We start from the raw sequence: 25,983 nt of genomic DNA on the forward strand, positions 1-25,983 counted from the left end.
CTTGTTTAGTGGACTAACTTTGCACTTGAAGTATGCCCGTTCACTTACGTTTTAACAGGTCTGACGCTACTATGCGCCCCAGCTGTATCTAGGCTAACGGCTAACATGCTAACTATTACTTTTATGTCACTAGTCACTTGAAACAAATTTAGGACGCTAGGAGACAGGTTGAAATAAACCGAAATTTCCCTTTAAAGTGTGTTACTGATTACCGAGTCGTACCACAACTTCCTTAATGTTGTTTCCATTATCCAGATCAGCATCAGAGTCTTGTAGGACAAAGCACAAGCCCACCGATAACAGCTCTTGTGGTCCACACGTGGTATCTCAATAGTCGCCGTATCCCTGACCAAAGTTACATTTTTGTGGAGGCTCATGTCATTTATGGTGTAGCCTATAGTGTAGCTTTAGCAGGTAAATGTGCAAACTAAGCCGTAACTCCTCACCACATTAATGCACCTAAAAGCAACCAAACCAACCACTTAAAAATGCTAGTCCAGGGACAAATAAATGATCCCTCACTGGCTTCCCACCTGCAAATTACCTCATATACAGTGTGGTTCTCTGCAGTGGTGGGCAAGAATTATGCAACTGCATCAACTGCACAAACTATAACCATCTTGCTTACAATATAAATTCTTGTTATTGTGTTTATGCAAAAGGCTTAATACTTTTCATTATGGTGTGTACATATTAATTAGATGGTGACAAATCACCAAACACGGCAGCCAAAATATTGATCACTCTCATTGTGTTGTAATGACACTGAATAGGAACAAGAGCTGAAAAGTGTTGCTGCCTTCTCGAACATACTTATGGTTAATTTGAGTATATTCATAACTGTACATTGTAAACTTTATCTGAGAAAAGTAAAAGTAAGATACAAATAAAGTAAATACAAAACATTTTGTGATGTCAAAAGTGCATACTCTGGTGATTAAACATGCATCTGTATACTGTATAACGACTCCCACCACCATCTCCACTGGAGGCAACAATAACAGGCTAATAATATGTTGAACCGTTGAATAATAATCTCCTCTGTGTAGTGTTTATTAATAATCTCCCCTCTGTACTTTTTAATAATCTTCCAATGTTTAATACAGTATCTAATAATAATGTTCATTGTGTACTCAAGTCATCTCCTGCCTGCAAAAAACTGAGAAGAGCTGCAAAAGGAGAGGAGAAATAAATTCCAGTTAATATCACAGCTGAGAGGGAATGTTTTGGTGATTTGGTTAAGCTGAGATTTATGACTTAAACTGAGTTAATTATGGATCTTATGAGCCATTATTCAAATAATTAATTTGTGTTGTGGTTTTCTTGCTTCCACGAATGATAAATTAAATTTTGCTAATGATCTGGCAAGGCACAGATCTTTAATATGTTTAATTTGGACATTTAAGAAGTGTATGTTACCTAACAATACTGACTCATAAAATCAAATTGTGTCCACCCTAATGCCAGTGCAATGACTTCACAACAAAGGCAACTAGAAAATTGAAGGAGGACAGACAGATGCTGGCAAACCTGAGATGAGATGACAGAAGCACAAAAGTGAGATGAAAGAAGTCGAATTGAGCAAAGAAGTAATGATGGGGGAAAAAAGCACACAAGATGTGGCCAAAGAACTGTTATAATGGAAAAAAAGAGTGCAGCTTTACTGAGCTGAGAAGCAATAACGAAATATCAGACTTGTCAAACCTGGTTGCAGACAACACACCATTAAACTGCAACATTATTCTACTTGACAGGACCTCCCATTGCCTACTCTTACATTTTGAACTTTATCGTGATTCCGATCTTAAATGAAACTTCCACCATACAGTCTGCCAGTCTGTACTGTTCACTGTCATTTATGTATTTAAATTAGTCCACCTTCCTGGGACCTGCCTGTCCCCTTTAAATGTCAGTTAAGAGATTCCCTTAATTTCTTAGACTGACTTTTAAAAGGTCACAGTACAGGCACATTTGCTTTCAGTGAAAGTGAGAGTTGTAATCTGAAATTAGAAAGCCATAGGTACAAATAAAAACTGCAGTTTCATTATTAAGCAGTTTCCAGGCTGGTGGTTGAATGATGAAAATAAGTTCCCAGGGGTCTATGTTATTGACCAAATTATTAGCGCCTCTCTTGGTGTCCACATCTGTCAGGGAGAACATCGTGGGGGGTTTAAATATACACTTTAATGGCTGGAATAACAGCTTGAAATGGGCACCATGGTGAGCATGACGGTAAATGAACTGAAAAAGGGGACACCAGCATTGGAATTTTGGTGCTCCTGTGATAAGTTAATGATCATTAAGGTATGGGTATTGCAGTCCATTTTTCACTAAACGAAGCATGAGTTAAAAATAAGGAAAAACAAAATAAATGTATAATATATCTAATTTTGGGTCTCAATCATCACATACAAAATGTAAATAGAGAGGACACTATGTTGTCATTTAATCCAACCCGTTCTCATTCCAAGGGTGTTACATATGGCAGCCTGGTCAGTGGCCCGCGGCTTCTGTTACCATAGCATAGAGCACCCTGCAGTGTCTGTATGAAACGCACAGGGCTTTCAACTAACTCCAATGTGAACCCATCAGTGGCAATAATGAATTAAAAACAGTGAGAAAGTCCAAGTAGAGGAGGAACTTATTTTAACTTTGAAATGTTTTCTAAACATCACAAAGTAGTCTTGTTGCCTAAAGCTAAAGTAATTTCGGCAGCAAAACCTACATTCCTTGTGACAACGGAATTTGTTATTATAGGACACTGAGGCATCATACACTAGACACTAGACCATCATACAGTAGTTTGAAGTGTAGGTCCATCAACCAAGCTGCCACATTTGACAAGCTGAGAGTGAAAACGAATTGTTTAGTGGCACACACAGACAAGAATCTCATAGCCACAATCAGATATCACATCACACACAGCACAACAATTACATGCAGACTGACCAAAGGGCAATTAGGCCTGTCGTAATAACTACTTTAATTGAACAATATATATTGTCCCAAAAATAATTGTGATATATGATTTTATGTCATTTAAAGACCATTTTATGCCACTATTATAATGATAATATAATATCATAATGTTTGTGTGTGGAGGATCTGCCTGAGCCCCACACACCAGCCCAGTCGCCAAAAGAAAATGTTGGCCTTGTATGTTTCAGCAAACCAAGAATAAGTTCCATCTGTACGTTTTTATGCATATCATATCAATATTTCTAAAGTGAAGTGGTGTATGAGCTGACTTTGTCATGTGGAGGGGATGGTAGATGGTGCGTCACCTAGGTGAGATGCCTGCCAAGCTGCACATCACTGTTTGAGACCAACAAACAACAAAACCAGTTGTGATTTAGTGAGTCATTGATGTTGTTGCAGCAGGTTTGTAGGTACCACATGTTTTCTAACATATATTGTTCCTCCTCATGCCCATGAAGTTGAGCTAATCCCAGCACATTTATATTGATTTTGATTAATTGCACTGTCCTCAATAAATCAATATTTAATCAAAGCAAACTAAAGAACTAACTACTTGTAGCAATTAAAGAGGAACAAAACGCCCTCATTTAAGAGATTTCATTCTAATATATCCATTCTTGTGAAAAGATTTAATCCTCATAAGAAGTGTAACACCAGAATGTAGAAACTCACACAAAATGCTGCAATCAGTAATCCAAGGGGGAAAAATGTAGCTCAGAACAAAGAAATGTAACATCCCCAACTAACCATGTTGTTGGTATGCAAGTCACACACAAACAGCAGAAACAAAGCGCTCCTCACATTGTGAGTTTGCAGCCAGCCAAGAGTAACGCATACTAATTTCTTCTTCTGATTAAAAGCAAACAGAACTATTACAGTGAAAAACATAATCCTAGAAGGCAATATGGTTATATTTCTGTCAGAGAACATTGCAGGGTTTCCAATGTTCACTGAGGGGGGGCTACTTTATAAGATTACACACATTTCCATGCTGTCTTCACCCGGGAATAAAGGCACTAGTTATGGGGGATAAATTATATGAATCCATTCCCTGTGTGACCGTGCAGAGGGAGCAGCATGATATTTAAATAAAGTTCTGTATGTATCTTTCAGAAAAATCCTTGTTATTAATGACATCATTGGCTGTTAAGGAAAATGCATTCAGCATCCTGTTGCTCATGCTTGCACCCTGTAGGTCTGAGTGAGCAGCTGGGCATCGACCAAGTAATGTGACATACACAAGACTGAATGTGACTGACAGATTTGAGTTGATGGAATGCTGTTTGGGAAGGTCTCAGTTTTGAAGTTACATTGTCATCCATTCACCCATTGACAATAAAAAACTGTTAACAGACGTAAAAAGTTACATACAGAACATTTAATAGGAAATGTAGAAATGGGCTGATAGGAAGGAGAGACAGATGGATGACAGAGGCGGATAAGAGGAGAGGTTGTACTGTAACAGCAGCTGTGGTATTGATAATCATCATTAGTTCAGACAGTGATGTTTGATCAATACCTGTGGTTGCAGTGTGGGATATGAAACAGCGAAAGGAAAGGACTGGGAAGGTACTGCATGATCCCAGAAAGTTAGTCATGGGTGGAAATGGTGGGGGAAGGAAAAAAAAACAAAAAAAAACAGAGAGAGGCTAGCAAATAAGCAAATATGAGAGAGCAATTCAAGTGTGAGCAGAGCAACCAGAGGGAAATAAGAGTGGGAGAAATGAAGCCTTCAAGACAAATAACCAAATAATACAGTTAATGTATTCAGTCCTGGCAGTGTGCTTTCAACGTCAATCTAAATCATCTGCACTGCTAATAAACCATAAGAGAACTACTATTTTCGTCAACTATAAATTTAGGAAATGCATTGTATTTAAGCCTGACGTCTCTTTAAACTGGGAGCATGTTGATGGTACATTGTATTAGATTACTATATATAAAATGCAGAATGAAGTACAATAAAACACAAATCACAACTTAAAGGAATAGTACAACATTTCGTGAAATATGATATTTGGCTTTGTTTTCACAACTAAAATATTTTGTGAATCGGAGCTTGAGAAGGGCTGGATTCAAATAATGTGCAATTAATGGTGCTATCAGCTACTGCAATCCATTCCTTGTAAATCTGCCCCCAACTGCGAAGGAGCTGCAAATGACAGGTGTTGAAATAACATGAATTAAAAGAAGTGGAAGCTAGTTAGCATAGCTTCTTTCTTGACATATGAATGACAGACAGCTATAAATGTTACCCAATGCTATGTGGACCTGGTCAAAAAATGGGAAAAATGTACCTCTGGTATTATGGCCTACACAGTATATTCTTTAGTCACTATTTAGACACTATCAGAATTGGAAATTGGCACCGGCCACCAACCAAATGCTGATAAAATATGCAAGTGGCGGCCAGATTTGCTTCACTCCCCAGCCAAAAAACAATGGTAATCTATTGAGTTGCTGGTAGACTTTGGAATCCCCCAGTCACGGGGGCACGTGGACAAAAAAGTTAATTTTCAACCCTGGAATTCAAATTCCTGTAAAATGTTATAGGGACATAAACACCATGGGTATAATGTGACAAACCATGTCAGCTTTAATAACTTTGACAGGACCATTTGGGGAAAATATGTGCAGCTTTGTCAGGTGTTATTGTGTTCAACTGCCTTTTTCCTGTTTACAACCTGTTTACAACCAGGCTGCTCGATAGGTTACGTGACAGCCATAGAAACGTTATGTATTGCAAGTGCAGTTTATGATTGAAGAAAATGACTGCTGTTTCTTTGCAGGATGGAAGAAACAGGAAACATATTCACTACATTCAAAGTTGTGCAAAAACAGACTTGACTTGTTTTCGCATGCAACCAAAATACACCAAAACCACTTTCTGCTACGAAGAGTTTTGAAAATGAGAGGCAAGCTTTCACACAGTCTTTTATCACAGTCTACCCCCCCGGCACACACACACACTCTCAAAGCAGTCTTACCTCTAGTCGTAGGTATTCACTCTGCTCCTTCGAGATCAGATTTAGGATGGTACTGCTGTGTTTGCGGGTTCTAACCAGGACTTGAACCCATGTCCTCCGAGCCGGTAGTGGAGACGCCAGCTGGAAATGCGCGTGACTGTGCCCATCAAAAGAGTACTCTGGGACCTCTGGTATGGGCGCGTGCACACACACACACACACACACACACACACACACAGACAGACAGACAGACAGACAGACAGACAGACAGAAGTAAGTCAGATAGTGCCATTATTGAAAATAGAATTAATTAAAGTTTTAAAAGCAACACGACATTACATCTAATTAGAAGATGCTTCACTCCAGAGGAGAGTGACGTCACCTAACTTCGACTGAATCCGTTTCACAAGACCTGAAATTCCCCTCCTATGCAGAGAGCTAGTGGCAGGACAGAATATGCAAAATACACAAGATAGAATATGTATGTGTGGTTTAGCTCGGGTTATGCTTGGTTCTTCTTTCTTAGGCCCACATTCCCAGAAGTGGATTTTGTACACGCCAGGCAGACTAAACCAAGCACACCTAAAATGTTTTCGAATCCATTCTTCCATCTCATAGCATATGCAAGTTAAATATTCGTCCATCTATCACTTCCAGACCTCTCTCTCTTTGTCTCTCTTCCATGTAACTTTGACAAACTTGAGTGGTTTATGAAATCCTGCTTGAAGGCAATGTCAGATCGTACATTCTTGGTTTCTCCTAGGCATACAATATGCAACTGATCAGCCATGTCTTCTCTGTTTTACTGCTGTGTTTATCGAGGCCACAGCACTGTTTGTGTGGATATAAAATCATATTAACACCATCAATTTTAAACTAATAATCTTACCTTTCATAGATAGATAGGTTGTTCAATACAGAAGAGTATGTGGTGACCTAAACCAGCAGAAATGGGGGTATTTGTTAAATCCCTGGTTGACTTTTTGAAGCAACTGTGACAAAAGGAAAAACATGACAATATTTTCTTTGTAAGATGCTTTTTTTATTGCTTCTTAGATTCGTTGTAGATGCTCTTTCTTTCTAGTGTTGCCATACATCTTTGGGAACAGAATGCACAGACGCAAACAGATCATAACTATTCAAGAGCCTGCAGTGGGCTTCAGTTGGTAACATAATATTTTAAATGTACTGTGGTATAGTGTTGGATGAGTAAAGCTGCAGTATGGCTTGTAATGTGAGAGCGTATTTCTTGCCACAACCAAACAGAAAATAATTACCCCTGTCAGGGTTCAACGCTAAGGGTTTTTTTTAACTTGCACAGTAATGAGCAGGTGAAATGTCTGTCTAGCTTACATATGAGGCGTCTCAAGATTTAGGAAAATACAATTTTATTGAATATAATAAAAGTAAAACGTCACTTGACATGCTGCTGTTTTGTGCTATGACCTATTTAAGTGCTGGAAGTTGTTATTTACGTGACAACACCTGAACGCAACACAAGCTCAGCACCAAGAGTGTCGTGCTGCGCTGCTGTGCGAGCAGCGTCTTTGTCTGTGTGTAACAGCAGTCTGCTGATGGTTATTTACACACTGTCCATAACAATAACTTTGTCAGCTGACAAACTGCACCGGGCTCGGGGTCAGGTTTGGTCAGGAAAATGCGGCCCGAGCCGCTCTAGCGTGCTCACCTGTGTGCAGGGGCGATTCTAGGATCAGAGGTTTAGGGGTGCTGAGCACCCAGAGAGCTGCCCGGCCAGGCAAGATAAATTTCATTGTTTTGTACATTTTAATGCAATTTCATTCCCACATTTGTGAAAGAAAAGCACAACACTTTTTGGGAAAGTCTGTGACTAAACCATCAAATCTGATAAAGATAATTTAAATGCTGAGCCACAGCAAAAGAGGAATGGATTGGACTTCAAAAAAGAAAAGTGCTTGAAATCTACAAAATAATAATAATAAATACACACAATAGGAGTTATAATGTTAATGGGCATCCAGTCAGTTAGCTAGTCAGTAGGACCTTGGCTTTAATCAAGGGCGTAGGTTTGATTTTCACAATGGTAGGGACATAAAAGTGCTCCATGGCGGAGACCTGTACGTTTATGATTTTTTAATGCAATTTCATGTCATGTGAAACTGATCACTGCTTAATAATGCATATTTAGATATCAACACTAAATACAAGAATGTCTTGGTTAACGTATTCTCTAATGTTATCAGTTACATGAATATACACTGATAACTTCACCACATCTGTCCGTATGTGCTTCCCAGGGTAAACTATAATAATAACAATAACGGTATACTCTGTAGGGGCTTAACTTCAGTACCAGCCTGCGGTCTGCAGTTGGGTTGGTAATAGTGATCCGAATTGATATTGATATCGGGTAAAAACATATATTATGCATGAATCATTATTTTTACTTACCCCTAGTCACAATGCTGAATCTCACTATCAACATATATCCTTCACAATTCAATCTCACCTGTGAGGCTCCTGTCTCTCCTCTATCTCCTCCTGTCTCTCTTCCATTTCCTTCTGTCTCTCTTCCTGCCTCTCCTCCTCCATCTCCTCCATCTCCTCCAGTCTCTCTACTACTTGTCATCTGACAAAAAATATATTGATGCAAGACATGTGAACAGTGGGACAATCTGAGATGCAACAGTCATAGATTTTGATTGTTGTAGCCTGAGGAAAACATACTGTATGTTTTACAATTGTGTAATTCATTAAACAACATCTGAAGGTATATAGGCTAAAGAACAGCCATAATGTCAACACAAGTTAGTCAGCTCCATCATGTTAAACATAAATAAAATGAATCAACAAAAATGTAAATGCTCCAAAACCATTATAATACAACTGTGTGCAAAATGTTGCACTTACACCCAATATCTATTACATAAATATGACTCAGTGTTGGTGTTTTTACTGGGAGCAGTGGAGCTCTATTCTACTCAGTCTCTCCTTCACACACACCATGGATGCTGAAGACTGTCACTGAAGGAGCTATTATTTATAGCGTTTACACTTTATTTATTCGGACTGTTTCTATCATGTCATCTTACTACAAACATTAATTTGAACTGCGTCATCATTACATGACATCTATGATTGCTGATGGAGCATGTGAAGTGGAATTTCATGTTCTCTGGCATATAATATTGATCTAATAGTTGCCAAACTTAGCTCAGCTAGTATTAGCTCGTTAGCATCTCATTATCTAGCAAAGATTTGCTAAGGAACGCCATTCAGTTAGCCTAACATCAACAGGTGTTTGTTTAGCTTATTTACTGAACCAACCGACTCACCGTTCACACTCGGCGCTCCGGTGTGCAGCGCTAACGGTGACGCGCGCGTACGTGTCGTTCCCTCACGAGCTGCCGTTAACTGTACGGTGACGTGCACCCACAGTCAGTGGAGAGAGCGGCGCTGGGGAGGACCAATCACACGTTACCAAAATAACAGTAGAGCCAATCGATGAGCAATACGAGGTTAGAGGCGGGACGTATGGTAGACACCAACATTGTTAACCCTTTGTGTACCATATTGAGCGGATGCCGACAGCCAGTGTTTATATTGGTAGGGACAATACAGAAGGGGCTGAATATTGGTAGGGATGTGTCCCTACCGTCCCTACCCAATCCTATGGCTATATTAACACATGCACATGACACAACAGCTAGCTTCTCTCATTCCAATTCAAACAGAGGACAGTGGTACTGACCACCTGTAATATTTGGTAGCACACAAAACGTCAGCTAACTCCTATCTGACAACATAAACAGTGGCCTACGATTAAATGCAGCAAAAATGAGGACTGGTAATGATAATAATGTGTTGGTATTGAGTGGTAGAAGTTAAGAAATGTGCCACATATCCTGGTTTAAGCCAGGTACTTAGACCACTACAGCATATCACCCACTCTGGAAGGGAGCGCATTAAGCCTGATTTATGGTCCTGCGCTAAATCAACGACGTCGCTACGTCGTAGGGTACGTGGCTATGCAGAAGGCTCACCGTAGCCCCCGGCGTAGCCTGACGTGCACCTCCCCAAAAATGTAACTACTGCTGCTGTATTTTTGTTGTTAAAATATTACATTGCAACCAAGTACTGTATGGTTTTGACACTTTTCTAGCTTGTTAAAAAGGGACATACAGTTAAAAAAAAACAAAAAAAAAAACTCGAATTTTAGGGCTGCTGGGATTCAATTTAGGGGTGCTTCAGCACCCCCAAAAATGGGCTAGAAACGCCAACGCCTGTGTGTGTGGCGGAACTCCGCCGTGCGCGAGGAGAGGAGAATTGTTAACGCGTGACCACGTAGAGACAGAAATGACACGATGGTATAACACCATAAATAGAATATTGTTATGTTATTATATGAAGCGTCCGTCGCGCAAAATAATATGACTTTAGTTTATGAAGAGGTAAGACAGAGCCCTCTTCTCTTATATGCTGTGCCGCTCTGTGCTGTCGGACATGCACACACAGTGCAGCATGAGCACAAGTGCTTCACTTGTGCCATGTAACCAATCAATGGGGGCTGTGGGCAGGACATTGTTACACAGCGTGTGCCTGTGACTTCAGGCAGAGAGACCGCTGCATCAGAGCCAAAGGAGCACGTTTTAAAATACATTTATTTTATCAATTAGTTATTAACTTTTACTATTTTTAGCAACTTGCCCGATCGGGCAAGTGAGTTGTTAGTTTACATGCCCGACCTTGAGTTTTACTTGCCCCGGGCAATCGGGCAATCGTTATTGTCGAGCCCTGCCTGTGATAGCTTTTTCAAAGCATCAAAATTCTTCATCATAATATTATACACCACTGTGCAGTGTTGTAATGTTGGACAAACTTTCAATCTCATGGATATGTTATTCTAAGTGGACTCCCTGGATCATATTTCACTGTCCCGCTGGTAACTGAAAAAAAACACACCCACTACCCAACCCTTGTGCAACTCACATGACTAACAACTGACTGATGACACGTGTGACTGACGACTGCTGTGACAAAATAACTCAATGTTGACTTATAGCTTCACGCAGGACACAAGCACCAGTCTCCTGGGACAAAGTCCTGTGTTTGTTGGACCCACCCACCTCCATTCCCACTCACCCATAAGCAGACTTTTGCACTCTTTATACCATATCCGTTGCCCTAAGCATTTAATTATGATGCCGATGGGTTTACATAGGAGTTGGTCGAATGCCCTTTGAGTCTCATACAGACGCTAAAGGGTGCATTGTGTGTCTGTATCTAAAGCCGAGGGCCATGGCTCTAATAGCAGTATTCAACCTCCTGGGAGCGAGACCAGGCTGGGGAGCAGGCCGTGGAAGGCAAAAAAAAAAAAAAAAAAATAGAAAAGAGAAAACAATGTTTAACGTTCTAGTCTTTCTGGCACGATGTCATGAGGTGTCCTAGACGCGGCATCGGTTGTCGTCTACTGTGACACGCTAACCAGGATAAAACGATTGATTGAAATGACCGACACCCACTGTTGTTCTCGATGTGAGCCAACACTCTACTACAGCCATGTTGCACTTTTATTGATGCATAATATGTATGCATTTATTTGTGTGTGTATATGTGTACAAATTCATAGAGATGTATATATGTATATGTATAAATGAGTGTGTATACATGTATGTATATGTTTGCATGTATGTGTATGTATTTGTTGTATAGGCTATCATCCATTCCAATTATTGTTATTTTGTTTTGTTTTTATCTTTTGTTTATTTTACATGTTTGAAATCAATCAATATCGTGCAGTCTGAACCAGACATATCTATGTGTACCTTTGAGGAATTAAATATTACCTATGGGCCAGGATTTTGTCTTTTTTTCAGAAATGCAATTAACTATCTGGGTAAGGTGGGAGTTTAAAACAGCACAAAGGAACTTTTTGTTATGTATTTTTCATGCCTTTATTACTATCTGTAGAGAGATGACAGGAAATGAGGGATGACAGGAAATGAGGGCAAAGAGAGAGATGCAACAAAGGTCCCCTACTGGAGTGCAACTGGGGACTTTACAGCACATGGTTGGCATCTTAACTAAAAAGCCATGGGGACAGCCCATAAGGAGGGTCTTATTTCATTTGTTTTGCACTGTCTTGCCAGACATAGCCAGGTTGTGTTTTTGTGAGCTCCTAAATGTTATTCAAATAAATCACAGTCTGCGTGTGAGAATGGTGTCAAAGAATGCACATGACTCTTTCATCTTTCAAAGGTTGCCTCACTGGTTGCCAAAATCATCCATGTGCCCCTAGTCGGTCATTGACTGCACAGATTGTTGCTTTTATTAAAAATATGAATCATCTTAGATATAGAGAGTGATTCATTAGCATTCCTTCATTCATTCATTCCTGAGTCCTATAAGGGAGCGTCACCATGCAGTATAAGACAAGAACCAAACAAGACTGTGAGGCCTGGCAGAGAGTGCTGCACTCAGCAGAAATCATCTCTGGGGGTGCTCTCCTCAATCTGGAGGAAGTGTACAACGGGAGGTGCAGGAGGGTCATTAAAGATCCCATCCCAATCCAACAACAACTCACAAGTCTCTTCCAACTGCTGCAGTCAGGCAAACGCCTCCACAGCCATAAGGCCAACACGGAGAAGCTCACAAGGAGCTGCTTTTCTTCAGGCCATGAGTATCATTAGTATGAATGCTACCAAGGGCCTGCATGCTTCTCTCTGAGTATGACAAGAATTACACAGCAGTGATGAATAACCCTCTAGGAGAACAGCAAGTGTGTGACCTATATACTGTATGCATGAATTTACAAATATAGTGCATCCCACCTGTATACAGGATACCATGAAGCAGATGGCATTGTATGCATTAATGTTACAAAGGCATAGCAGCAGGGGATAACATAAGTAATTAACCCTGGTGGGTGAGATCCAACAAAAACTGCACTCCACTCAATCCTCTTTTACAATTTTAGGTTACACGTTTACAAAATGGGAGGTTCCTACCCTTAATGTTTATGAGGACATTCACAATAAATTCATGTCAGCTAGATTTAATACAGCATTGGAGACTGGCACTTTACACTTCAAATAAAACAACTGGGTAGCTCCACATCCCTGAGGCTGTGAGAGAAAACACCCTGTAAGCTGTCTCTCATTTTACCCTCTTTAAACTTCACATTAAACTGACCATCTTGTTTGACTGTGCTACACAGCTGAAGCTAGACAGGGCATGTTAATCTGTGACACTGTGCCTTTTGTAAGTGTGATACATATTTAAAAAAAAATGGCATCATTATGTACAACTTACATGGCAAGGTTCATATTTGGAAGCTGTTTGAGAAACCACCTATTTCATTAACTGCACGATGATTTAATGTGTGTGTGTCTCATAGCTAACTTACATTTTCTGGCATAAAACCTCAAAACCTAAATGCTACTCCCCATTTTGCCTCAACGCATCTACAAACTCATTTGAGTATGAAAGCTCTGTGATCAGCTACAACTAATTATGCTTTAGTTTTACATGCTACAACTCAACATAGTCTCTGCTGCAAGCATTATGCCAAGGAGCAAATGATCTATCTGGGACACATGATTTAGTTTTGATGCTGATGGTACAATCTACCACAAATGTGATGTATTCCTTTAATGCATGAGGCCAAAAAACTCTGGCTTACCCTCTTCACATTGGTGTCCTGTGTATCCCGGCACACACTGGCAGCTAAAGGAGCCCCACTCTCCGTGACAGCGACCCCGGTGGCCGCAGGACGGGTAACCCATGTTGACACAGCTGCTGTCGGTGGTCAGGCAGCCTGGAGAGCTGGACTGCGAGTCAGCGGGGGAGCCCAAATCATACAGCTGAATGAAGGAGATAGAGGAGATGGAGAGGTAGTAAATGTAGAGAGGATGAGAGGAGAGAAAAGGAATGATGAGAGGTGGAAGAAGGAGAGATGGGTAAACCAGAAGGGAACAGACGGAAGATGAACAGAGAGGAGAAAGAGGAGGGAAAGATGTAAGAGAACAGCATTAAAAAGAGAAGTAAAAGCAAAGTTGAGATGAGACGATAGGAAGCAGGGAGAGTTGCCAATAAACGGTTTGTAACAAACAAACAGGAGAGAAAAAAGCAAAGTGACAGTAGAGAGAGGGGACTGGGGAAGACACAGGACAGACAGGTAGGGGGTAAGTAGCCAGAGGGGGAGTCAGAGTTTGAAAAGAAGAAAATAAAGTCAAACAGAGTGAGAAAAAAAAAAAAAAAAATCAGGAAGACAACTTTCAAACATGTTGAAGGACATGAGCTCAGGGTACACTGTGGCCTTCTATACTTTCTCTCTCTCTCTCTCTATACCCTCTCTGACTCTCTCTTCCCACAGTGATGAAACCAAACACTGGACAAATCTTCTAACGGACAAACAGCATGGCCAACTGCATAGAAAGCTGAAAGGACAGGGGGACCTTGAAAGCCTAAATTTGTGTCCCTCACAAAACCACGCCATAAAAGACATTAATATGTTCAATCTCCTCTCTACCGAACCGAACTTTATGAGTTCTATTGGTGCTGCAGCGAGGACGTAGGAATGCAAAGGGTCGTAAAAACTGACAGTGAGTCATGCTGCCAGGGAGTTTCTGATTGGCTCTGACCTCCAGCAAAGAGGCATTGTACTGGCTGCTGACCTATAAAGCCACAACTCCTCTGTTTGATTTGGATCGATCGTGTTGATTGCTAGGAACTGAAACACAGGCACTAGCAATCAATAACTGAGAGACACATCAGGGATCACATGTCTGCAATTGATTTAAGTGCACATATGTGTCACTGTGGTGTGTATCTGTGTGTCTGAGCAAAAAAATGAACCAATATACGAGTTGAATACAAAAAAACACCTGCTTCTGCTTAAATTACAAATTTTGGCTTCGGCCAAGGAGACTGTCGCACTGTCACACAGGGACACTGTAGGATGCCCTATTTGCCAAGATAAATTTCAGGTGTTGGGTATGAAAATGTGTCAGCCCACAGGAAGGTCTACACCAAAGTACAAGGTATACAGCTGTGAGTGTGCTGTGCAGTGAGTGAGGTGATATGATGGAGAGCGACATGCAGAACACAAGTTTAATGCCAGACTGAAAGAGCACAATATTTGTATGTCAGATTAACACAGTTTTGGAAATACACATGAATGACAGATTACATGAAATCCTAACATACAGTAAGGTGCCTTAGCAAGGTGCTGGGCTACCGTGAGGCGCCAGGAAAGGCTCAGTTCTACTTGACATATACTACATGGCAGAGACAGTTTGGAAACACCCCAACTTTACACCAAAATGTAATGGATGAACCTTTCATTCCAAAACCATAACAGCTGCCACTCTTCTGGGAAGCTTTCCACAAGACTTTGGAAGCTGTCTTCAGTGATTTGTTCCCACATGGGCATTAGTGAGGCTGGACACCGATGCTGGCCGATAAGGCCTGGCAAGCAGTCAGTCCAGTTCATCCTAAAGGTGTTGGATGGGGTTAAGTTCAGGACTCAGTGCAAGACAAGTGTCTCCACACAAAACTACAGTTTTTATTGGACCTGGCTTTGTGCACAGCGGCATTGCCATGTAGAGACTAGCAAAGGGACTTGTTGAAAGAATAATATGTCTTAACCATTATCAAGTGCTGTGGCATTGAGATTGGACGGAGAATCGTTTTCACTAAATTACTGATTTGTTCAGTTCCACCATTTTTAAAACGTCTTTGTTGTGTCCTACCGTTAAAATATACACTGCCCCCACAATTTCAGTTGGTACTGCTCTCTTTCATCTGTGTCCAAAAGCTTTCAGAAAATGCAAACGCATACAGACAAATTCACAACATTCCAACGGATCTAATTAGATGAAAATGACCCCATTTATTCAGGTTTTGGCCTGAAAGGTATTTTTCTGGAACTGCTTCTCATGTGTGTCTTCCAAATGAATTAAATAGGATACACTGCAACATCTATACCATGATTGTAATGAAAAACATATGAGCAGCTGTAACATTTATTCTAGCAGAATGATAATACCTGTTTTCAAGATTGACCCAGATTGTCCCACAATGTCTGTTACAAGTCAAACTTTCTGCTTAGCAACATTACAAATCCAACTTCAATTTAAAGCTACTAGCATTCAAAATGCCATTAACCCAACCCCTGTAATGGCAAACCTCCACATTTAAAAATGGAGTGACAGTTTTGTCAAAACAACCCAAAAACTTAAAGCAGTAATGTTAGACTGAGAGCTGAAGGGAGAAAGACGAGCAGAATAATGACAGGACGAGGATGGAGAATGGCCAATGACAGCCAGAGGGAAGACACCCAACTCCAGAATAGAAATATAATTATAAAATCAAAAAAAAATCTCCTCCTGTCTCTTTTCCTGGACACAGCTTCGTGGTCGCCCCTGCTTTCAGCACAGTCTAGTTTACTTTCGTCTTCATCCACACATACCACACTTTTCCCATATGGCCATGCATCACACTTCAATAGGTTTAATGAAGGTGACATGGTCTTGACATGCTGTATCTCTTTCTGGCTCCAAAACAGAAACATAGTAATGCAGAAAATACAGACACAGATGCCCACAGGACATACAGTACAGACATAATCACAGTAGACACAGCCAGGTACCTACAGTGATCAAAGGATCAAGTAATGTAATAATAATATATAGAAAAAGAGACATACAAGTAACATCACAGAAAAACATCGGGACATGTACATAGAAACAGACACATGCAGAGTATGCAGTTACAGCAAGTGCGTCTATCAGTGCCAACTACCTTTACAATATCACAGGCACACATACCTCAAGGGAAACAGATAAAAATGTCACACATTAGCACATGCTGTGATGATAAGAACAACAACACTAAATGAAAAAAATAAGAGACAAAAAAAAGGAAAAATCATACAATGCCTGAACATGTCCATCAACATTATTAATCATCAGTATGCCTACTGTTGCTTGCTCTGTGGAGATTTATTATCCTCATGTCCGCCCACACGCATCATGCAGATTTCTCTCATTAGTACATAGTGTTTGTGCAGCCTCCCGCTACGACTCCAGCTAAGGTACACCACACCAGCTACAAGCCTTTAGCAATGCAGTAGGAGAAGTGTATATCCTTTCATATCCCCACTCTTGAGATTCAACATCTTAATAGAGCTTCAAAGGTCTACTGAATGGATACAGTAGACAGTTCTGGGTTCGAACCTGGCAGCTGACTTAAGCCCATCTGTGTAGCGTTTCCTCTCTGTGCCTGCGTGGGTTTTCTCCAGGTGCTCTGGTTTTGTCCAAAGACATGCAGGTTAATTGGTCAATTGCCAGTAGGTGTGAATGTGAAGGTGAATGATTGTCTGTCTCTATATGTCAGCCCTGTGATTGATTGGCGACTTGTCCAGGATGTTTCCCGCCTCTTGCCCAGTGCCAGCCGGGATCAGCTCCAGCCTCCCCTGACCCTCTGAAGGTTAAGTGGGTATAGCTCATGGTTGGAATGGATGGATGGATACACATAAACTGTGTTTATGGAGGTAACAAGACAGCACTTCTAACAACCGTACTCAGCACCATAAGAGGCCCCCCGTGGCTCCTTGCACCTAACCAGACTACAAGACAAAAGTGGTCTGAACTAACCGACTGGCCAAGTGACTAATACAATCTCACATGTACATATTCACAAACTTGCCACCCTGATGGCTCCCTATAGCACGAGTGGGCAACCAGAAAAGAGGAAAAAAGAAAAACAAGACCTTGTGGTCAAATTCATACACAATACAAAAACAAACCTTATCATAGACAAAAAGAGCATTTCATGAAATAGCTGACAATGACAAGAACTCCCACACACTGTCTTGCTTACTGCTGAAATATTTACTTGATAATAATGTGTTCGTCTGTCTGACCTTCATCAGACATATGAAGCAGCACAACACTTCCATATACTGAATACATACACACAGAAGATGCCTTTATCATCCAATCATCCAATGAACAGACTACAGAGATTAGTGACTGATGAGTCCAAAGGGAAAGTAAAAATGGACCTCCCCTTTGGACTTGTTTATTGAATTTAGTATGATTGTTAAAACTGTAAGATGCATTATATATACACCAGTTTGTCTTCTCTTAAATTTTCCTGTGTTTTCAAGTTTTTGGACCTTTAAGGTTATATAAAAGTTACTGTGTGTGCGTACTGAAGTGTTGTGATGCTGCCAGTATGACTAATGAAGGTCAGACAGACTGAAACATTGTAATCAAATAAATATTACAGCAGTAAGGGAGACAGTGTATGTGAGTTCTTCTCATCGTTTTCAAGGATTCTGTTTGTGCTGATACTGACCTCATTTATTGGAATAGGTACTGGTCACAAGTTTTGGTGGTGAAATTGATATCAGGAGAAAAAAGTATATTTGATGAATTTCTACTTACAGGGGCAGTTGTGAGACTCAGCTCTAAATTAATACCTGCACAGCTGCAATAAAAATGCATATCAGGGCTGATGATACTTTTATAGACCATGCATTTATCTGAGATCCTCCACTTGAACATTTGAAAAAGTAGCTTCACTGAAAGAGTCCAGCAAGACAGCAGGATCCGCTCCTTCAGTACCACAAGTTACTCTTTCTTCTTATCCAATTTTGTGTCAGTGTTCAGTGCTGCTGCAAGCACTACTATAGCAAAAAGAACCTGTCAAATCTTCTGTTGCCTCCCATGAAAGTGTCATAAAAGATGAGAATTCCTGCTCTCCTCCCACTCACCTTCTTTGCATAGAGAATGCAAAAATGCCATGATCAGTTTCCAAGCATATCTGAATGCAGAGCACATTTTTATACCAGGTGTAAATTAAGTCTAAATCACAATGTTAACAACAGATGCAAGCAAAAAAGAGAGTGAGACATTATGAATAGCAACGAGTAATGGAGGAAATAGTGCTTCTTAAAGAGTGGTAGGTACCCGTTTCCTTTAACATAAGCTTTTCATTTCTTCTTTTCTCAGTCATCCTTCCATGTGATTTTTGATTATCAGGAAACTGACATCTTACCCTGTCTGCATCACTTGGAATAGAGTCTTAAAAGACACTGGAGTTTCTGTATAAATACCAGTTATGTCAGGCAAGATTTGATAGTTTTGGTCTGGTAGAGGCACTTAGTCACAGTTATATTTGAAGCCAAGCCAAAATTTTAGGCTTTAGAAGGCAGCAGGCTCACAAAAGGCTATCATACCTGAGGCCAGTGTTCATACAGAAATTATTTAGGTTTTGTTGGGGTTGGGCTCCAATTGTCATGGTTGAGCATGGAGTCCTTGACTTTTTAACTCCAACAGAGCAGTAGAAGGTTACTTGAAAGTCCTGACTTGAAGTCAGATTGGGCTGGAGTGGAAAGGTTTATATTCCATTTCACCCTTGGAGAGCACGTGTGTAATATTTGAAAGCGCTTTGAGGTTACAGTTAAAAGCGTAAAAAACATCTCTTACATTGCACAAGGGTACTGTGACTGTTGAAACCTGTTATTAATCCATTTATCAGCTAGAGTGCAGGCGTGAATTTGAGTTTGCTTGAATGCTGGTGTGCTAAAAGTTGTGTGGCTATGTACTAGCGTGTATGTGTATAATTAATGCAGATACAAGTGTGCTACCTTGCTGTCCACGATGAGGTTGCGGATGCAGCCGGTGAAGTGTTTGTGCTGAAGCTGAGGGTAGATGTAGGGAATGTCCTCATTTACACCTCCGAGCTGGAGCACCTGGCTCATGTTGAGGTGTCTGAAAAACACATACACATATACAAACAGGCACGACTGCCGATCAGGGCTCATAGTACAGATCCTATATGCACTGCCATATCCATATCATTTGGGCATTGTCTGAATGACTTGAAAATCCAAGGCAACAAAAATGATCGAAACACTGGCACTAAATTAGATTTCACCACACCATTAGAGACCTTTTTGTAGTTTTGCTTCAGCTTTTAACCACCTTATTCTAATCAAGCCCTTTAATATTCAACACAGCAAATGAAACATGTCACCCACAAACAAAAGCTGTTGGTTGCAGCGAAAAAAGCAGCAAACACAACAGTGATGTGTTATCACTTTATGTCCATGAACCTTAAGTTTTTGGAGAAATTTAATATAAAAGTACTGATGAGTGCAGCTTTAGTGTGAAGACAACAATGCTGTTAAAGGGTAAAAAGAACTGCAGTTATCATGAAGTCTCATGAAGCCTCAATAAAACAGGTGACAAATGCTGTAATGTCTGTGTAGCATTTTGTGACTTGGGTTCAATAACATTCTAATTAAACATGCAACATTTGTATTTATCCCAAATTAGACCAGTGGAGCGTACTCTTAAAGAAACACTTTTCAGATTTGTAAGATCACATGTAAAACTCACATGGTGCTGATCGACCTATTTAACTGGAGTACTGAGAGTTTGTCAATAGAAAATGTGTAGCCATACTGCCAAAAAACTGACATCGAACCATACTTACATACATATTTTAGCTTACCGTTTAACTGTAATTACAGACCATTCTGTCAAATGGACGAGTTTTCATTATTTCATCCACTAGGGGAAGTGTTTATTGGTCTGGTGCAGCTAGGTGCATTCAAGTAGTTTTAGGTTTTCTGCCTCTTGAGCAAAAGTAAATGCCAGATTTCTTTTTTTCTGTTTTCTCTTATCATGTAGCACCGATTTTTAAAAGTATTTGCATCTTTTTACTGCATAGACAACCTAGTTTTATGAAAAGGCCATTTTTCCTTCAGTAAAATATTTCTTTAAAGGTATTCCATGCAGAAATTGTTGGTTACTGTTTATAAACACAACATTCAAACTTGGCCCCTCCTCCCTACGCTGCTTGTGCACAGACTACAAGCCTAATTGTAGAAACGTTAAATATGTTGTAATGGAAAAGACGATACTTTGGCAAGCTAACTAAGCTAACCATTTCGCATTGCTCTTTATCCCTATCCTCTCCCTCAGTGCTCTGCAGCATAAGTGAAGTGAGAGCCAATCCCATTCTTGTTTTGGAACGAGCTTTGTCCACTTGGCACTCACTATGTTTGCATGTTTTTGTTGCTGTCTCTACAATTTTCCTAGCTTCCTCTTGAATGCGTGTTGCTACTCCCTGGTCGCTACCATTTTGTAAAGCCCCGACCTTAGCTGCACGCTGTTATTGGCTTCTGCTTAAATTATGATCTAGAGGGATTACTTTTGTATGACGCTATACAATGTCTGCATAGAAGACCATCAAGATAAATTTGTGCACACTGACAGTTCGATTAAAAATGGGAAACTAAAAATCTCTGGCACTTCATCTCGCAACATGTAAATATGTGGCCCCATAAAGAATAACCTTTACACACACTCTCCTACACATCCCCACGTATAAAGTCACACCTGTCTTTCAAAAATAGAGGTGTGTATGTGTGTGTTCAGGAGTTTGTGTGTACCTGTCAGTGTTGGGTGTAACACCCGTCACTTCACAGGAAGAGTGGTCCTCAGTGGTCAACCAGCTGCCTAGTCCTTCCATTTCCATCACAGCTGCCCCTGAACAGCGATCGAGGGTGAAACGCACTTCCTGAAGAGAACACAGACAAAAAGGACAAGCTATATTAAACTAATATTATCAGAGAAACCAGATAAATTAATAAAGCCCCTATTTCCCTGCACTATTATAATGAGTGTACCTCCTGTTGCCATCAAGTGCTCTTTTACCACGATCACGACAGTGAGAGCTGCCTCTCTGACTCACATTTGTTACATTAGTGCATATTACTTTGCTGCTGTCTGCTATGTTTCCTGTTAATGCACAAACAAAAAAACAAGACGTCACATCTTATACCAGTGTGTTCCAATAATTGTGCAATTTGTGTATACAAGTGAAGAGGAAGGTAGTTAAGCAGGAGCCATGACAACCTATTTCCACACAGTTAGAGCAATTTACTTTACTTCACTGTCATGAAAGATTCCTCTATAAATAGTAACGTTTGGGCTAGAAAACAGGAAACATTGAAGTTACCAAAAAAAAGGATCAAACACACATGTTCGTCTAATCTTTTTGGACATAAGATTAATTCTTTCTTTCACATACAGTACATTGCAGCTCACACTAGGTTTATGTAAGTATTGACAGTACATGGTATTTTAAAGGAGTGCAAATGCTTTTTCTTTTTTATATCTGATCCACTGTTAACCCAACCTGATATTTCTTTAAAAAAGTTGGCACCGAAATCATCACAATTATGCTGAATAACACCCAGTGTGTTAGCATACAGTTCCTGCTATTACAACTGTGTTAAAACACATCACTTCTGAATTAATTTATTTTCACATCTGTGATAAAAGCTTTCATATGTGTTGTCAGAATACAATCTGGCAAAAAGGTTTATGTGTCCAAACAGCAGGCAATTTAGCTGCAAAATGTATGTTACGATGTTTCAGTTATAAATGAGCGCAGGGCATAGACTTAAAACCTACACCAGCCTTTGAACACTAAACAGACATTATCAATACTGTAAATAAACACTGGGAAAATAACATTCAGGTATTCATATCCTAAATCTCTCTATAATTGAGATTTGTTTCTACAAGTATTCCAAGTAAGATTTACCAAAGTTTTATAATTACTTCTTTCAACCTGATGAACGCCATCTGTTTATGATCAAGTGCACATTCACAAGATTTGATCATTGGCATATATGCCCCCAAAAAGGCCACCTATTTAGGTTTATTCACAAAAATGTCACCCTTGAGTATAATCTAGATTTGGCAGCTACATTCGTGTAGCACATAACGTGAATTAAAAAAACAACAACAAGCAAACCTAAATTAGTGGGGTTGTATGAAACTAGTCAAGTTACAGTTTAGATCTCTGTCTGTCCAGACTAATATGTAGCCACGACAGTAGACAATACTTCAAATATGGATGTTGCTTCAAATAAGCTACATATTCTAAAACACGGATGCTTCATGCACATCTTCAACCCAGCAGCACAGTTACAAGGTGGACAAGATTAGTGTCACCAATTCAGTATCAGACCAAATGTATCTCCTTCTGTTCCTTCAACTTCCAATCAGTTCATCCTTGAGTCCAAGTGAACATTTGTGCCAAACCTAAAGAAATACCTTAAGGTTTTCCAGAGGTATTGTTTTCACAAGAATGAGACGGACGTAAGGTTAGCATCACATCCCTTGCGGAGATCCAAGGGGGCAGCGGCTAGCACACCTAATGGCAGACAGTGCCCCAGACTAACGTCCAAGAACACAAAATTAAATCCACAGAGTATCTCCATACTGCTCATCCGTAGTGATCCAAGTGTGCTGCAGCCCCGACATAAAACGTTGTTTGGAAAAACGTCATATGAACTCTGTTTTTAGCCTCACTGTAGCCTGTGGCTCTGACTGCTTCTCTGTGCTCCGCGCTCACGTGTGCATGCTTGTGCGAGACCAGCGAAAGCATGAGCTTTGCTCACCCGTGTTTACATCACGTGACACGTGCACCGCAGGGGGAGACAACAGTAACCACAGTAGCTAAAAGATAATTTGCACTACGGTCTTTTAGCAAAGGACAGCCCAACATGTCTGAAGACTTTGAAATTGAGGAGGAACAGCATTTCTTTGTTGAGCCGTATTTGTTTGAGCCCGAGTATACGGACGGAACTCAGGCTACTGGACGAAGCAGCCGCCGCAGCTCATGAGCCTAACCCTCAGCCAGCCGCAGAATACTGGAGTCGAGCACTGGAAACCTGGTGGTGTAGTTGTTTCAAATGCAAAGCAATGCCAACGGATGAGGAAAGTCTTTGCTGCTCAGACTGGGAATTGGCGATGCCTGCACTTGAGAATCTGGACATCAGTACTGACGAGACTGCTGCTCTTCAGAGACCGTGCATCACCGATCACCCTGAGCGCGCACACGTGAGCGCGGAGCACAGAGAAGCAGTCAGAGCTACAGGCTACAGTGAGGCTAAAAACAGAGTTCATATGACGTTTTTCGAAACAACTTTTTATGTCGGGGCTGCAGCACACTTGGATCACTACGGATGAGCAGTATGGAGATACTTTGTGGATTCAGTTTTGTGTTCTTGGACGTTAGTCTGGGGCGTCGTCTGCCATTAGGTGTGCTGGCCGCTCCCCCTGCAGATCTCCGCAAGGGATGTGAGGACTCTAAAACTTCACCAGGGCCTCCATCGACATATGGGTGAGTAGATAATGGCTGAATTTTCATTTTTGGGTGCACTAGCCCTTTAATCACCAAATGCTAATAGTTTATCCTTGTGTTTAAGTTGATATTTGTTTCAAATTTGAAGAAATTCTCTCAAGGCATTCCTGAGATATTGCGTTCATGAAAATTGGACGGACATGTGGATAGACAGACTGAAAAGGTAATGCCTCTGGCTACAGCTGTGGCTGGCGTGGAGATATAAAAATGAGTTCAGAATGCAGAGCTTCACATCGTTCTGTTGGAAACTGACAAAAACATAACAAATTGAGCAGAATCAGTAGTGGTATTAGAGAGCAGTACTGTGAAGAGAGTATACACAGTAGGCGATGTTACACTGTTGGGGACAACTGAGGATGTCCTCCTGGACAGCAGCTTGCTTAAAGACCTTGAAACTGTATAATTTGCCACACCAAAATATGCCAATAAAACCATAGAATTTACCTTACTTTTGGGCACATTTTTATCTAAAAGTAAAATGACACAGGCATGTTTGCCACTTTAACGTTTTAATTTTACTTTAAAACCAGCATCATCAGGAGGTAAATGTGTCGGGAAACAGCAGCTAATGTATACCTGCTGTGCCAGCTGATTGCTCAGTAGCATCAATTAGGTTGATGATGTCACATAAACAGTGGCTGTTAGCGGCGTTGGTAGAGTAGTGAATAGTGCCTGCGCCCCATGTACAGGGGCACCTGCCTTGCTGCAGCAGCCGCGGGTTCGATTCCGGTTCTTTACAAGTCTGCAGACCACAGGCTTTACATGTACAACTGGATCAATAGCAATTATTTCTACTGTGTATTGTTGTATGCCGTCCACTTGTCGTACTGTATAACCACTGTTTCAGACATAGACAGATGCTTTGGTTAGGTAGTACTTGATTCATGGCTAAACTTTCTTGTATTACGTTTGAAAAACCCTGCTTATGGTGAGATTCTTGTTGTTAAATCATCCAGTAAATCTACAGCGAGCAGCTCTGTCCTTGCGGCTTTCAGTCTCACAGGGTCATACAATGGCAGCTAATCCAAAAAGGTCACACAACCAGGTAGGAACAGCAGCTGCTATTCAAGACAAATGAATAGATTCACATGTAACTGACAGTAACACTGTTGTGATGCAGAATAATCTCTGTTTTAAATAAGAAAAGTCTCAACTAATTATTGTATTCATGCAATTCAGAATAAAGCTGTCGCATTACCCAAAGTCTTGGTGCATTCATGCATTTGTTTGGCTATACTGAGAAAATGTACTCTGTGTTTTGCATGTGTCAGTGTGAAGCTGAACCTAAAGCTGTTGTTTCTTTTCATGCAAAAGAAACTGAAGGAACAGAAAAGATTAACAAAACTGCTGCGTTTTTGTCACAATGACTGTGTGGTACTGAACAGTTTGGTAAATGACACAAATTGCAGACGCATTTCAGTGGCACACTAGTGGTGAGACAAGGTTCCTGATGGCATTATTAAAGTGGTTAGCCCGCACTTATGGTGGTGTCAGCAGTGTGTTTTTGAAGGGGGGTTTGGGGAACATTCGGAGTCTTTGAGTAACCAACTAAATGAAGCACATTTAAGTGTGACATGAGTGTGATTATGGAGTTTTAGATTTTAAAAGGGCTTTTGATGGTGCTGAATATGAAAAGGCTTTTAGTTTGACAGACTGCAGAGTACAAAACTCTGACTCAGTCCTGTGCTTTTACTGAAGTGGTCCTCATCTACATGGGGATGAGTTTCCCAGAACAGGGTTCAGCCAGTCCAGCTGCTTTAAGGTGTCCTAAGCTCGGAGTGAGACTGTGAGTCTTGAAGCTTTCTGGCTGGGTTACATCAAA

At 40.6% G+C, this 25,983-nt stretch overlaps 1 protein-coding gene across 1 annotated transcript in view; it reads right to left on the minus strand.

Moving 5' to 3' along the window:
• si:ch211-186j3.6 (neural-cadherin) overlaps positions 1 to 25,983 on the minus strand; it is a 446,142-nt gene that overhangs the window by 68,206 nt on the left and 351,953 nt on the right. Inside the window, 4 exon segments of the mRNA XM_050049923.1 lie at positions 5,967 to 6,133; positions 13,606 to 13,786; positions 19,582 to 19,705; positions 21,394 to 21,521. Of these exon segments, the coding sequence (XP_049905880.1) occupies positions 5,967 to 6,133; positions 13,606 to 13,786; positions 19,582 to 19,705; positions 21,394 to 21,521 (600 nt within the window).

This window comes from Epinephelus moara, chromosome 1 (assembly GCF_006386435.1).
Source record: "Epinephelus moara isolate mb chromosome 1, YSFRI_EMoa_1.0, whole genome shotgun sequence".
Taxonomy (NCBI): domain Eukaryota; kingdom Metazoa; phylum Chordata; class Actinopteri; order Perciformes; family Serranidae; genus Epinephelus; species Epinephelus moara.